This window comes from Solenopsis invicta, chromosome 6 (genome assembly GCF_016802725.1).
Source record: "Solenopsis invicta isolate M01_SB chromosome 6, UNIL_Sinv_3.0, whole genome shotgun sequence".
In the NCBI taxonomy this organism is placed as follows: domain Eukaryota; kingdom Metazoa; phylum Arthropoda; class Insecta; order Hymenoptera; family Formicidae; genus Solenopsis; species Solenopsis invicta.
In genome coordinates, this window is record NC_052669.1 from 19,302,339 (window position 1) to 19,316,414 (window position 14,076).

A 14,076-nucleotide genomic window follows, 5' to 3' on the forward strand; every position below is an offset into this window, starting at 1 on the left:
TCTTTTTTATCATTCCTGTGTCTATTTCTGTCAATTAATTCTCTTTATTTAAAACTTCTTTTTTTCTAGTTCTAAGAATTAGCGAAAGATAAAAAATAAATTAAAGCGAGATTAAAAGTTGATTTGCATTGACAAAAATAAACATAACCGCAACTTTGATCAAATTCTGAATCAATTTAATCGGCGGAATTATTTGAAATAAAATTTCTAACAGTAGATATAATTTCTTGTTTCTAATCTAATTTTTATCTTTTAGTTTTGTTGCTGAATTTATCTATTTACGTGTAATTTAAGAAGTGAAATAGATGTATAATTATAAAGAATTCTTAAAGAGAAGAAAAAAAATTTTAAGGATTAATGTTCATATATAAGACGCGTTTTTAAGTCATTTTATCCTTATTTTACATATAATGCATAATAAAAGTAGAATCTTTGGTAAACATTCTTAGAATTTTTATTGAATTGGAATACTTTTCAAAAATTTGAGAAAATCTATATTTTTTTCTTAAAATTCTGATTATTTTAAGATTCGTATAAAAGATCTGAGGATAAAAAAAAATTATATAAATATTTTTAAAATTTTCATAATTCTTAAAAATTATAAAAACATTCTGAGGGAAATATTCAACGATGACAATCGCGCGCTACATTTTAAAAGCGAAGTCCACTGCCCTCTGATTGGTCGGTTTTTCATATCCGTGTACGGGGCTCCCCTCTAATAGCAGACTCGTTCTCTTTTCCAGTTGTGTCGTGTGAAAATAAGACAAGTGTGCAAATCGAGCGTCAAAAGCAGTCGAAAGGAAAAGAAGGGAAAGATCGTCCGGTTGAAACAAAATGGAAAAGACGGGCGAAAAAGACTGATGAAAGATCCAATTGCCGAATGTCTAGAGCGATTGTCGAGTTCGCGCCCGGTCAAGTGCACGAGAATACAAATATACATATACAACAGATGACGGGCGCGGAATTAGGAACGTGCGAACGGGGGCACCGTGGGGCACCGCATGAGAACCCGCCCAGCGTCGTGCTGCCGCACAGCAATGCACCGACAAACTAAATAATCGACGTCAAAAGAGCTGTCAAATATGGCGAGGGGCAGCGAGAGAGAGCGGTAATTGACATGTAAAAATGTGAATGGCCCCGCCGCGGCCCGCACTGTGATCTGCGCTTCGATCGGGTGGGTGGGTCGCGCGCTCGTGGCCGACGCTCGCGGTGTCTCGCGTTCACGGTGGATCGGGCCTATCGCGAACGACGACGACCAACGACGACGACGACGACGACGATCGACAACGATGTCGGGCCCGTCGCCGGCGCCTGTCGAGTGCCGGAAGTGAAGTGGCACTCGCACGGCGAGGGTGGCCGGACCAGGAGCCGGACAGTCGCGACTGTGGGCTCCGCACGGCAGAGCCGGGTGGTCGGTGGCTACCGCCGGAGGAAGGGCATGATACGACGGTAATCGGCGGTCAACGCTATGGGCGCCCAGCAGACCAAGGACAGGGTGATCCCCGTCGGATCCACCGTACGGCAGACACGCAAGCAGCCCAGGAACCTGAAGGACACGCGCGTCATAGGCTCTAACATATTCACCGAGCACAGCGGTGAGAACACTCATCTGTCTATCAACCACATCTGCCTTACTCCATCTGGGTGTCGAGTGATTCTCGTGCACGTTTCGCTGAGTGTCTCGTTGAGACACGGCGATTCGTGGTGGAACTGGCATTCTCTCCCTGCAGCTGGCGTTTTTGACATAGTTGCGTTTTTAGAAATTTGCACAATATGATGTCATGGTATCTTTATAGAGCAATAAAAAGAGAGTAATACTTGGAAAGAATCCAGTTTCACGATAATGTTTTTTAAATGTGTAGTTGGTGTAAATTAATGTCCATATTGGCATGTTGCTGAATTAATATGAACATTTGTGGTTAAATGAGAGTTTTATAATAAGCAAGCATGTGTGTGTGTGTTTGTGTATATCATAGAAAAAGAGATAAAAGCTGAAAGTTACCTGCGTGAAATTCCATACAGACGTGACTAGTTAATCATCCTGATTGTATCTTAAATATTTTGAATATAATTATGAGATTTTCCAACATCTTGCATTATTACATAAGCAGAGAGCTGTCTTGAGATTATCAGTATCAAAAGCTTTACTTTCAATACATTTAAGGTTACAAAGAGGACCATTTTCAATTTTTTGCAGAGGCACTTTTGCAAAGTAGACCTCTACCTCACATTCCAGCATTGCCAGAAGGTGATCCTCCAACTGGTTCTAGTGTTCAATCAATTTCACAACAAGCTAATGTTCAACAGCATGGTGTGTCCGCTAGCGGACTTCTGGAAGCAGCAAATAGGTCAGTTCATTGTTTAAAGTCTGAAATACATGCCAAAAATATATACCATGCTTATATAACAACTGTTTTATATAATTCTGTCAAATTGGATTATAAAGAGCTCTTATAAATGTGTGTATGTATATATATGTGTATATATATATATATATATATATATATATATATATATATATATTTCTAATATAATGAAATCTTTGTTATACAGGTTATCTTTTTTATATAATTTTTTTATATACTTTTTTCTACACTTTGTGATTTCTAAGATGTAGAATATAAAGATAATGATAAGTATTGTCAAATCATCTGCTATTTTTAAGAAATTGTAATCTATTATTTTTAACACAAAATTTAGCCCTAGAAATAATTTCTATTATTTTCATGCAGATGGACTAGCAAAGAAAATCTCTTAGCACAGGAGGAAGATGATCCTCAATTATTTGTCGCCTTGTATGATTTTCAAGCTGGTGGGGAGAATCAACTTAGTCTGAAAAAGGGTATTAACTTTTTTTTTTATTAAATATCATAAGTATTGTATTTTCAAATATTAGATAAACATATTCAACTATTTATAAATATTACTCAAAGGTTATTCTTTAATTTTTCAGGTGAACAAGTACGTATCCTAAGTTACAATAAAAGTGGAGAATGGTGTGAGGCGCATTCAAGCACTGGGCAAGTAGGATGGGTACCGTCGAATTATGTAACTCCTGTAAACTCCTTGGAGAAACACTCTTGGTATCATGGGAGGATATCTAGGAATGCGGCGGAATATCTGCTGAGTTCAGGGATAAACGGTAGTTTTCTCGTTCGGGAATCGGAGAGCAGTCCCGGACAACGTAGCATCTCTTTAAGATACGAGGGTCGAGTGTATCACTATAGGATCAATGAAGACAGCGAAGGGAAGATGTTTGTTACAACGGAGAGCAAGTTTAACACGCTGGCTGAGCTAGTGCATCATCATTCAATGCTTGCCGACGGCCTTATAACGCAACTGCTGTATCCTGCACCAAAGCATAATAAGCCTACTGTTTTTCCGTTGAGTCCAGAGCCGGACGAATGGGAAATTAATAGGACGGACATAGTAATGAGGCATAAATTAGGAGGTGGCCAATACGGCGACGTATACGAAGCAGTCTGGAAGAGATACAACATGACTGTGGCGGTTAAAACGCTTAAGGAGGATACGATGGCGCTGAAGGATTTTCTGGAGGAAGCGGCCATCATGAAGGAGATGAAACACAGGAATTTGGTACAATTATTGGGAGTTTGTACTCGCGAGCCGCCGTTCTACATCATCACGGAATTCATGAGTAAGGGAAATCTTCTGGATTATCTGCGGAATGAGAGTAAACATCAGATCAACGCCGTGGTTCTAATGCACATGGCCACGCAGATCGCAAGCGGCATGAGTTATTTAGAAAGTAGAAATTTTATCCATCGCGACTTGGCAGCCAGAAATTGTCTGGTCGGTGAGAATCATCTCGTCAAAGTCGCGGATTTTGGTCTAGCCCGTCTTATGAGAGACGACACATATACAGCTCATGCTGGAGCGAAATTTCCCATAAAATGGACTGCACCTGAAGGTTTAGCATACAATAAATTCTCTACAAAGGTACAGAGATTATTAATATATACATATATATAATTACCGCGTATTTTGGATTATAAATATCAATTGGTGATTTTTTAGTCTGACGTGTGGGCATTTGGCATTTTGCTTTGGGAGATTGCCACTTATGGGATGTCGCCTTATCCTGGTGTCGACCTAACGGATGTTTATCACATGCTAGAAAAGGGCTATCGAATGGAGTGTCCTCCCGGTTGCCCGTCAAAAGTCTATGATCTAATGCGTCAATGCTGGCAATGGTCAGCGTCAGATCGGCCAACTTTTAAGGAAATACACCACTCATTAGAAAATATGTTTCAAGAATCAAGTATCACCGAAGGTAAATGAATTAGTTTAGATAATTAATTTTATTTAAAGAGAACTGCGCTCTTATTGTTTTATACATATATTGCAGAGGTAGAGAAGCAGCTTCACGGTGGAGGGGAAATTCCATTGTTAACATACAAAAAATCACAGACTGGAAGTACAGGAAATATACATGGACTTGTTCTTGTATCTGAGCAATTATCTTCTTCCGGCATTACGCAAGGTAATGTTTTGCTATCGATAATGATTCAACCTTGTAACACGTCTCAGCGTTGAAAGATACGAACAATAATTAGAATACTTGGAGTATGAAAAATAAGACAACTTAAATTTAATTTTTCTAAATTTTAATATATACTAAATCTAAAAAATATTAAATAATATTGCTTTTAATATTTTTTTCTTTAGAATAAAATATTTAAATATAATTTCATGTATCTTGTTTTACATCATAAATTATCTAATATAGATATATTTATCCAACGAAATATTTTATGTAGAAGGAACGAGTTCAGTCACTAAGCTGAGTACTTTTATGGGTGGCTTGTCAAGTAGGAGTAATAGTAACATGGTTCAAATGCGAAGATCTACCAATAAAAAAGGAAAGCAAGCACCGGCGCCTCCCAAGCGAACAAGGTATGTTAACTTTTTTTTCTCATAAAATGTCATCATGCATTTAATATATAACAAAATTGTATGTCTTCTGTGATAGTTTGCTATCATCATGCAGTTCTTTTCGAGATTCCGCTTATCAAGAACAAGACCAGCAAAATGTCGAAGTGAGCACTATGACGCTTGATGATGGCACAGATCTAAATGGTATTGATAAGATTTTTGAAGGTATTCCACTATATCAAATTAAGTGTAATGATGAGAATGCACGAATGCCGCTTTCATTTTATTTTTTTCGTTAATTTTAAATTGACTTTAAGTTTAATTTTTTATATGCATCTCCGCCTACAGTGATTTACGGCTTCTTGAATGTGGGTCATTCTCCTCGAGCCAGTATGTATACTTGAATGTTGAATACACACCGAATACTAATTTCCGGTATATAAGAGTATTTGAATATATTTTATTAATGCATACTCAAGCGTCTGCATCTCTCGTACATACTGTAAATCGTAGCTGCAGTTCTTCGTTCCCCCTTATACGAATAAGGGACGACGATACTTTACATATTCTATGTTATCTATCGTATTAAGTTATAAATCCAACAGGTTCCATATATACTCATGCATGATATTTGTTTTGAGGTATAAGTAGAACGTCATTTATTTTTTTTTTCTTGGTTTTAGATTTCTAGATATGTATCATTTTGATTTTTCATTTAATTATTCTCAATCTAAAGATTGAAACATTCCATCGCAACAGCATTAGTTATTATTTCGTCGATTTTATCATCATGATAAAACTCAACTGTGTTCAAGCAGTGTTATGTGAGTTTACTGAGCTTCCACTCGTACATATATCACAACAAATTATTCAGAAAACTAACACACGTCATATACTATTTCTCATTTTCTCACTAAATGTTTATTATCTACGACGTCATGGCACTCTTAACTAATAGCGATTGCAATGAGCACAATTTATAAGGATCTGCTATTAACTGAATGTCGATTAAAGGAGAATGACCCTAGGATGAATGGATTGAAGTGTGACAAGAAGGAAGAGCAGAGATTAAGATTGATAGGCGCCGCAAATGTTCTTTTCTTAGCTTTCCTCCAGAAATGTCTATAACGCGTTGCGCTTACACATGCTGGAGAGATATATTAGCTATAGATTGTATACAGTACACTTTATTAAATGGCGACTCAGGTATCACACGTGATCTCGTGACAATGGCTACACAGTCAATTACTACAGGAGGTTGCGATATGGACGACGACGGAGATGGGTCGCAAGGGACAGCAGAACATAACTTTGTTCCTCAACCGTCAACCTCGCCGGAACCAGTATCCAACTTACCGTGCAATCAGAAACAAATTAAATCTCGACCTTACACGTCTAAGGAAGTACTGCCTCAGAAGGTACAATCTTTCATTGAGCGGCCACAATTTCAGAGCTATATAAATACTAGACACATAAACATACCTTCTTTATCCGTGTTACGACGTTAAATATTAAACTTAATGCTGTAACGATAATATTCATGGATATATATATATATATATATATATATATATATATATATATATATATATATATATATATATATATATATCTGTATTGAGAATCTCAGAGTCCGTTTGTGATGGTAAATGCATTTAGCACTGCTTGAATAACTTGCGATGCTTGATTCGAGGAGGCAATCCCGCGATTTAGAGTGAAAATGTATTTCAGCTGGTACACGTGGGTGCGCTGGAGGTGCAAAATGTTAAGAGGGCTATTAATCGCTACGGCACTCTGCCAAAAGGAGCCAGAATCGGGGCATACTTGGAGTCCTTACGACAGAGCGGCATGCCACCAAATCAGGAGAACGTCACTGCGTCTTCTCTGTCCAACGCGATCATAGAACAGCAGCAGCAAGACATCATCACTACGAGCACCGTCATCGACGCGATTCCGCAGCATCGTTCCCTCTCACCTCGCCAGAACAATCTACGCAGTCAACCGCAGATGACACGCAGCAACTCTTCAAGTGGAGTGGTGAATACCTATCAGCCGCCGAACTCACCGCGCAGCCGTGCCGTGGGTATCCGGAAGACCAACACGGAGGGGATCGGCTTGCGAACTTTCCGTGCGCCGAATAATTCCAGCTTTCGCACCGCCAGCCCGTCAAGATCAGTCCAACCGACTCTGGCCGATTTAGAGTTCCCGCCACCACCGGTGGACCTACCGCCCCCTCCGGATGAAGTCTTCGGTGATCATTGTGAACTGCCGCCACCCGTGATAATGGCGTCACCTTGCATCGAGACCTCTTCTCACACGAAGATCGCAAGCTCGCCGGTCGGTCTTAGAAAGGTAAAAGCGGAATGGCGAAGCAAAGACGAGATCAGTGATTATGACCAGGACGATAGAAATAACGATGTGAGGAACGTGGAACCATCGGTAAAGGAGGCTAGCTCGCGATTCGGCGTGAATCTGCGACGTCGGGAAACGACTACCAGCGACGCGCACTGCGGCGGCAGCGGTGGCGGCGGCATTGGTAAATCCGCAGACGAGAAGAAGTTGGTTTACAGGCCAAAGGAGACAGTGAGCAGCGGCGCGATCAAAGCTGAATCGTTGGAGGCGACGATCGCGGCACCCGAGGAAGCGCCACCGCCGCCCCCACCGCCGCCGCCGCCCATCGACAGCGCCGTAAGCGGTGCCGGTACCAACGACACCTTCGAGTCTAAACCCGGCATGAAGGAGATGCTGGAGCTCAAGCTGATCAACGAGATCAAGCAGAGTGCGGACATGAAGCACGGTGGTACCGGCTCCGCAAGGAAAATCGGCAGCATTGCTAGTAGCAACGCGCCATTGTCGACGGCGCCGCTCGATCCGGCGTCGCAGCTCCTGTCCGAGTTGTGCGCCAGCTTTAGCATGGATTCCGCCAATAGACAGCATATCGTCCCGAGCGAGTATGCGATCTCAGTGTTAAAGAACAACGACGTGTCTAGTATTCAGGAACACGTTCACGCGAATATGCAGAGTGCACAGTCCGAGAGGAGCAGCAGTCACAAAGAGATCCCGTTGACTTCGCCGATTACGGAGGGCCACATACTGAGTGCCACTAGCGTAGGTTTCAAATTGAAGAAAGTAGATAAGAGAAGTAATCCACAAAGGGAGGAGAATCCGGACGGTCAGATAATCGATTTTAAGGCTCGGTTGCGAAAGGTGGACAACGTCGACAAGGAGAAAACAGACGAGAGGAGCAAGTCGTCGCGTTTCGATGACAGCACGCAGGGGAGCAACGTCGCGGATTCGGCGGATTCGTCGTCCGGCGTGGACGACGCGAACGATGACAAGCGCCGCAGTACCGGCAGTATTAGTAGCCTAAAGAAATTGTGGGAGAACAAAGAGGCTTCTTGTGATAACCAACCACTTAGTCCTAAATTAAACGTGAGAGGAACGAGTAGCAAGCAAGATATCGGCGACGTTGCGACGAGCGAAGACTCGCCAGAGGATCACAGCGGTGCCTCGACCAGGAGCTCGACCAGCAAAGGCGATCCGCGAGTGTGGCCTCCGACCTCGTCATCCTCGGTAATGTTGGAAATGGAAAAGCCGATCGTGCCGGCTAAACCGTTGAAACCGCTCGGACCCTCTAGTAAACACTTCGGTTCCTCAATATACGCTACACCAAACTGCAACAAGTTGCAAAGCGATGACGACGGTGGTAAGCAGACCGGTGGTGAATCGACGAAAGGGGCGAAGCACAGCGTGATGGAGATCTCGAATGTCATAGAGAACAGTATTCTAAATCTGAAGGGTAGCCCCACTATCGTCATGGCCAGTTGGCTGCAGCTCTCCGACAAGGTCGGCTTGTTGCACGGTATGTGCGTCAATCTGACGGACACGGCAATCGCGCCGCACGCGAGATTCCAGTTCCGTGATCTGCTCACCCGGCTCGAATTGCAGGCGAGGCAACTGCGGGCCGCCGGCACGCGCAACATCACCGAGAACACGAGACTCTTGTGTGACGTGCAAAACACGATAAAGGACGTGATAAACACCGTGCAGAGGTAAAGCCACACCGAGCTGGCTGAAAAATCAAAACGAGCACATCTTCCCCTGCGAGTTGTTCCCGCGCTCCTTCGCTCTCCTCCTGTGATGTATCCTGATCGCAGAAGTCACATCAGTCTCGTCCCTCCTATCTCTCTCTCTCTCTCTCTTTCTCTCTCTATCTCGTCGCATCCACATGTGGGCGTATAGTATACATAAATATATATATATAAATATATATCTAAGTCACTAAATAAGGTTTTATCAAGGAATGAAATCTTTGGAAGCATAGCAGTTAATCTACGAGCGAACACGAATAAGAGTGAATTTAATGTGAATAAGTCTTTAATCGATAATACGACTTTACGACTGCATGATTGTTAGGGGGAATTAATCCAAAGTTGCATTAGTCGTGCCGGTATACACTTCTTGACACGCGCTGTTACATAAAGGACACACACGTGACGTATACATCAACTCGGGCGGAATCCCATGCATCAAATTCTACAAGTTCGTATATATTTACATCTCACCGCCTGGATATTACTCGTGCGGTTTTTTTTTGAAAGATCTTTAGGAGACCGCTGTGATCAGCGTGCAATTCACGGGCCTGACAGAAATAAGACGGCCTTAACATGAGAAGAAAACGTATACACCATTGCATGAATTGAATTATGTCGACACGCATGACGGTTTTCATATACGAATAGTAAATGTGATGATTATAGTTACTATATGGAATAATCCGATCACGCAAATTCTCAGTAGTATATAATCGGCGTATTTGGCATACGAATGGGAGCATATTGAACGCGCGAAGGTGAGAGAGTCGTCACGGGCGCGGAAATATCGACATGCTAAACTCTATATCCTCGAGTCGCTTACGTATTGCGATATATATAAATCGTTTCGTTTTACATGTAATTTTATACACACGTGCTTAGTATATACATATATATTATTATACGCGAGATTTTTAGACTAGACTATATAAATACGGACAACACACAACCTAAGCGTAAGAGCCGTTTCATGTGTACTGTGGGACAATATAAACGATTTTGTATTTGTATAGAGTAAGTTGGGTATAACAGCTATATACACACGCGCGCGCGGTAATCGATTATGCCTACACATAAAATTATTTAAACAAGCAAAATCGAATGTAATTAATCAAACAATTTTTGAATGTTGTGTGCTTCGTTTTTATCCATGATGGTATGGAAATCATGATGATATGGTTCTTCCAAAAAGCACAATAGCGGAAATATTCGCCTGAAGACATCCATGTGGACCGTGAACGCGATTCAATAACAATTAATTTATGGGAAGTGCATCTTAATCGATAGACATGCAATGTCGGAACGAAGAGTGAGAGCCGGAACAAAGTAACGGACAAATAATAATATACGATACGTATTATCTGTGTCTTTGTACAGTATTCACGCTATCATATGCAACGGAAGGTTTTTAAATATCATGCATTTGTTACTCGCACTTATTCTTTCGTATTACGATTCATATATTTCGCGTACGTTTTACATTTTTTAGATAAAGAAACAAAGAAATGAATAAGCTTTAGTATTATATACGCAGTTAAATTTCTGTTGTTTATGACGATGTAATGTTACAAAGTTCCACGCGGATGCTCATTAGCGTCGGCTGTACGAACAAAAGTAAGCTAAGTTTCATAGTTATTACATCGACTGTAAAACTATTGACCCCCATACACCCCTTCTCCCCTCCCCACTCCCACCTCGATAGTACACCGAATTGATTTTGGAACTGGAAGTTTTCAGGCTTATACTTCGTTCGGCTTGTGCTCGATACTAAAGGAAAATGCAATAGATACAGGAAATAAGTCACCGATGAACCTATTTCTTATGACACTGCCTATATCATACGTTACAGCTAGTAGTATACATATTGAATTCACTAGTAGTCTTAATCATGTAAATGTATTTCTCTTCTTTCGAATTCAACCCAAGTTTCTTTATATATGTTTTGTACCTGTGATAAACTAATCAAGCCTTCTTCTTTCTCTTCTTTGCATCAAAAGAATCATGCTCAACAAGAAACAGTAATAGTTATATGAATTAAATTTTAGTCACCGGACGTTTATTCGAATAAAATTGTATTATTGAAAGAGATACTAAAATTAATGTTTTATATAATGTGTATTATAGTAATTTTATGTCTATTTATATACTCTATCGTATTTATTTCTAATTTTTTGAAATGTAAAATTACTCTCTTCAAGAATCGACCAACGTACTGATTTTACTAATACAAAATTTTAATATTGCTTTATACATTGATATAAGATTGAAAAGCAAAAATAAAAATAATTATCGAATTATGTTGTTTTTTTTTCCAATTTGAATGACTCGTGACTTTGACCTAAACAGCAATTTGCAACGTGCACAGAATTGTACTTAATTTGGCTATATTACACTATCGTAAACAAGTGATATAACATCGTGTTGGTTTTACATATATACATTTAGTATACTTCAATACAAAAGTAGAACAATAAATTATCACAAATTATCATATATCACATAATAACAGTTACAATTATAACAGTCTAATTATTGTTTTATCAAATTTAAACTTGTTACTGTAATAGTTCTAGAGTTCTATAAAGCGAAAACAGTTGTTTACAATTTTCCATTTGCTATCCATGGCTGTGACCAGGAAGGTTTGATTGAACATTTTGAAGCTCTTCTTGTACTTTACTTGGCCAACGATTTTGATTAGAAACATTAACTGGTTGTCTTCCTCTGAATCTATTTGCAAAAAGTAATATACTTTCATATTTCGATAAAATCATCCATAGCATTTTATACAATGTTATAAATGCGAGGATAAATTTAACAAACTTTGAGTATCATTGCGAGACAAATAGTGAAATAAAAACAGATATTTTAACACGCAAGTATTGAAATATAAGAGACTTCGTTTAGGCGCGACGAAAAATCCAAGCCAAAATCTAAGCCACAAAAATTAAAATACAGAATGAAATGTAATAGAGAGATTTAATATTTTCAAAGATTTCTACTTGTCTGATATTTTTATAGTCAAGAGAGTGCAAGAGTGCGATTATATTAGTATTTACCTATGATTGGCTGAGCATCAAGAGTATAAGTGACGTGTTCTGAAGATGGCAAATCTAGCCAAAACTTTTGTATATTGTCTTTGCCAACTATGCAATTTCTGTTTCACACCAGGGTTGTGTTATTTAGGTACATTTTCAAGATTGTCTGAAGTTACACACCTACAGTTAATGCAATATAATCAAGGAAAAGAGGGAATATGTTTGGTAGTACTATTGTTCTATACACATTCTATACTTGCTTCTCTCTGTTTGTCTAAATACTTGTAGTACAATTTTGTAAATTTCTAAGTAATTTGACAAGCCAACTCGATTTGATTAGCTCGTAAGGTCTGCGAAAGTGAACATAGATATAAGAAACCATGGTGTAATCAAATATATAATCAAATATTAAAAATATATATGTGTGTGTGTGTGTATGTGTGTGTGTATAATGCATTGCATAACTATCACACTCAAACGCTTTCAGAAGTTTTAACTTCATAAAAATACAATTGCTGGAAGGATAAGTATCAGCAATTTATTTATCATATCGTTAGCTATATATTTTAATAACATAAAAATTAATATTAATGTAATATACAGATCTAGGTATAATCGATTAGCAAGTAAGCTAGTTTTTCTGTAAATTGTAACAGTTTGGTTCATTGTTAGTTCTAATGAATAGTTTTTTCTTCAAATCATTGAATGTAATATATACAAACGTGTTACATCTTGACAATTAACACTGTTAATTATCAAAGTTACATGTGTCAGGTATGTGTGATACATTTCGGATTACTCAATTTTGTTTCATTTACTCTTTGAATTTCTATTTTTTTTTTTTATTCTTAATCTCTTTACCCTTGGTATCTGGAAACATGTATGTGTATGCAGTGTGTATTGCATAAGCTCATTTAATGCACTGACAGCTTATATACAGGTGATTTTATTTACTCAACTAAAAACATCATTAATTTTGACAGTATAAAACTAATTTATTCACTCAATTAAAAACAATATCATTAATTCATTCTAACAGTGTGAAACTAATAAAATGTAGGTCTCTATTTAAATAAGATTCTATAATTTTGTCTCTTATGAGATTCTAAAAAATACATTTGTGGATTTTAGATACAGCAATGATGCCGCATAAGCATGAACTGGTAAGACTCTCGAGTGAATTCAGCGTGATAATAAACATGTTAATTGACACCTTTCATGCCATGTCGTTTCTGCGCATTTTTGTATAGTACTAATCAATATTTTGGACGTAATTAGATATACAATGTCATGAATTGAAGTAAAAATGTGTTGATGAGAAATGAATATTCAGCGGCGCGGTAGTAATCGCGTTCTATATCATTCGTATAAATAAACGCACCTTTATTATTTTCCTTCCACTGTTTGCGTCCCTATCCGTGGACATTTCTGAACGACTCTCTTACCGAACATTACCAAAGTGTGCCAAAGTGTCTACAAAAATATCCGAAAATGCATCGGTCACACAAAGAATCAGATGGATACAGCAGGATACAGGTTGAAGCAGGTTGAAGCAAATTTCCGCACGTGGAACGTGGAACGCGACAGCATTTTTTTCGAGGACACGCGACACGCTTGACATGAGATGATAGGGAATGAAGCATGTCCAATCAGCTTACTACTTTATAAAGATAACTAGATAATGGTGCGAAATGATTGGCTAATGAGATTAAAATTCACAGTGGATATAACAAGCTAAAAAAATTTTTTGTCTAATATAAAATTCTTAAAAAATAAAATAAAATTCTTAAATAACATTGTTAAAGTTGTTCAATATCAATTATGATTTTTATTAAGGAATTATTATTATATCGTGACATAATTTTAACTCATTTATATATAATTCGTTTCAGACAATTATTTTTTCTTTTTAATTTTATATTAAGCAAATTATTTTTTATAGATTTCTTTTTTATCAGTAGAAGAAAAGGAAGGAATAAAATGTAAAAAAAGATTTACATCTCGTAATTTCTCGAAATTGTTAAAATAAGCATATACACATAACAAGATTA

General features: G+C 38.5%; 1 protein-coding gene and 1 long non-coding RNA gene across 5 annotated transcripts; one reads left to right on the plus strand and one right to left on the minus strand.

Annotated features, from left to right (window-relative positions):
* The first annotated feature begins 761 nt into the window (after positions 1–761).
* LOC105206293 (tyrosine-protein kinase Abl) lies at positions 762–13,351 on the plus strand. Of its 4 annotated transcripts, none has more exons than XM_026134799.2 (10): positions 762–1,595; positions 2,198–2,348; positions 2,733–2,842; positions 2,954–3,960; positions 4,039–4,294; positions 4,370–4,504; positions 4,782–4,917; positions 4,994–5,121; positions 6,151–6,314; positions 6,628–13,351. In XM_026134799.2, exons 1-10 carry the CDS (start codon positions 1,469–1,471, stop codon positions 8,950–8,952), a joined length of 4,539 nt encoding a protein of 1,512 aa, XP_025990584.2. In that variant the 5' UTR covers positions 762–1,468; the 3' UTR covers positions 8,953–13,351. The 4 variants fall into 4 exon arrangements, with proteins under 4 accessions (XP_025990584.2, XP_025990583.2, XP_025990586.2 ...); XM_026134798.2 differs by having other exon boundaries at positions 4,994–5,100; positions 6,103–6,314; XM_026134801.2 differs by having other exon boundaries at positions 4,994–5,100.
* LOC113003791 lies at positions 11,412–13,897 on the minus strand. The gene is made up of 3 exons (XR_005575105.1): positions 13,407–13,897; positions 12,047–12,375; positions 11,412–11,717 (listed from the first exon to the last, which is right to left on the minus strand). It is a non-coding gene; the product is annotated as an uncharacterized LOC113003791 (long non-coding RNA).
* Positions 13,898–14,076: the final 179 nt, after the last annotated feature.

Coding starts and splice junctions, on each gene's coding strand:
- LOC105206293 (XM_026134797.2), top strand. CDS start 1,469: ATGGGCGCCCAGCAGACCAAGGACAGGGTGATCCCCGTCGGATCCACC. Junction 2,349..2,732: donor CTTCTGGAAGCAGCAAATAG/GTCAGTTCATTG, acceptor ATTTTCATGCAG/ATGGACTAGCAAAGAAAATC. Junction 4,918..4,993: donor GCGCCTCCCAAGCGAACAAG/GTATGTTAACTT, acceptor CTTCTGTGATAG/TTTGCTATCATCATGCAGTT.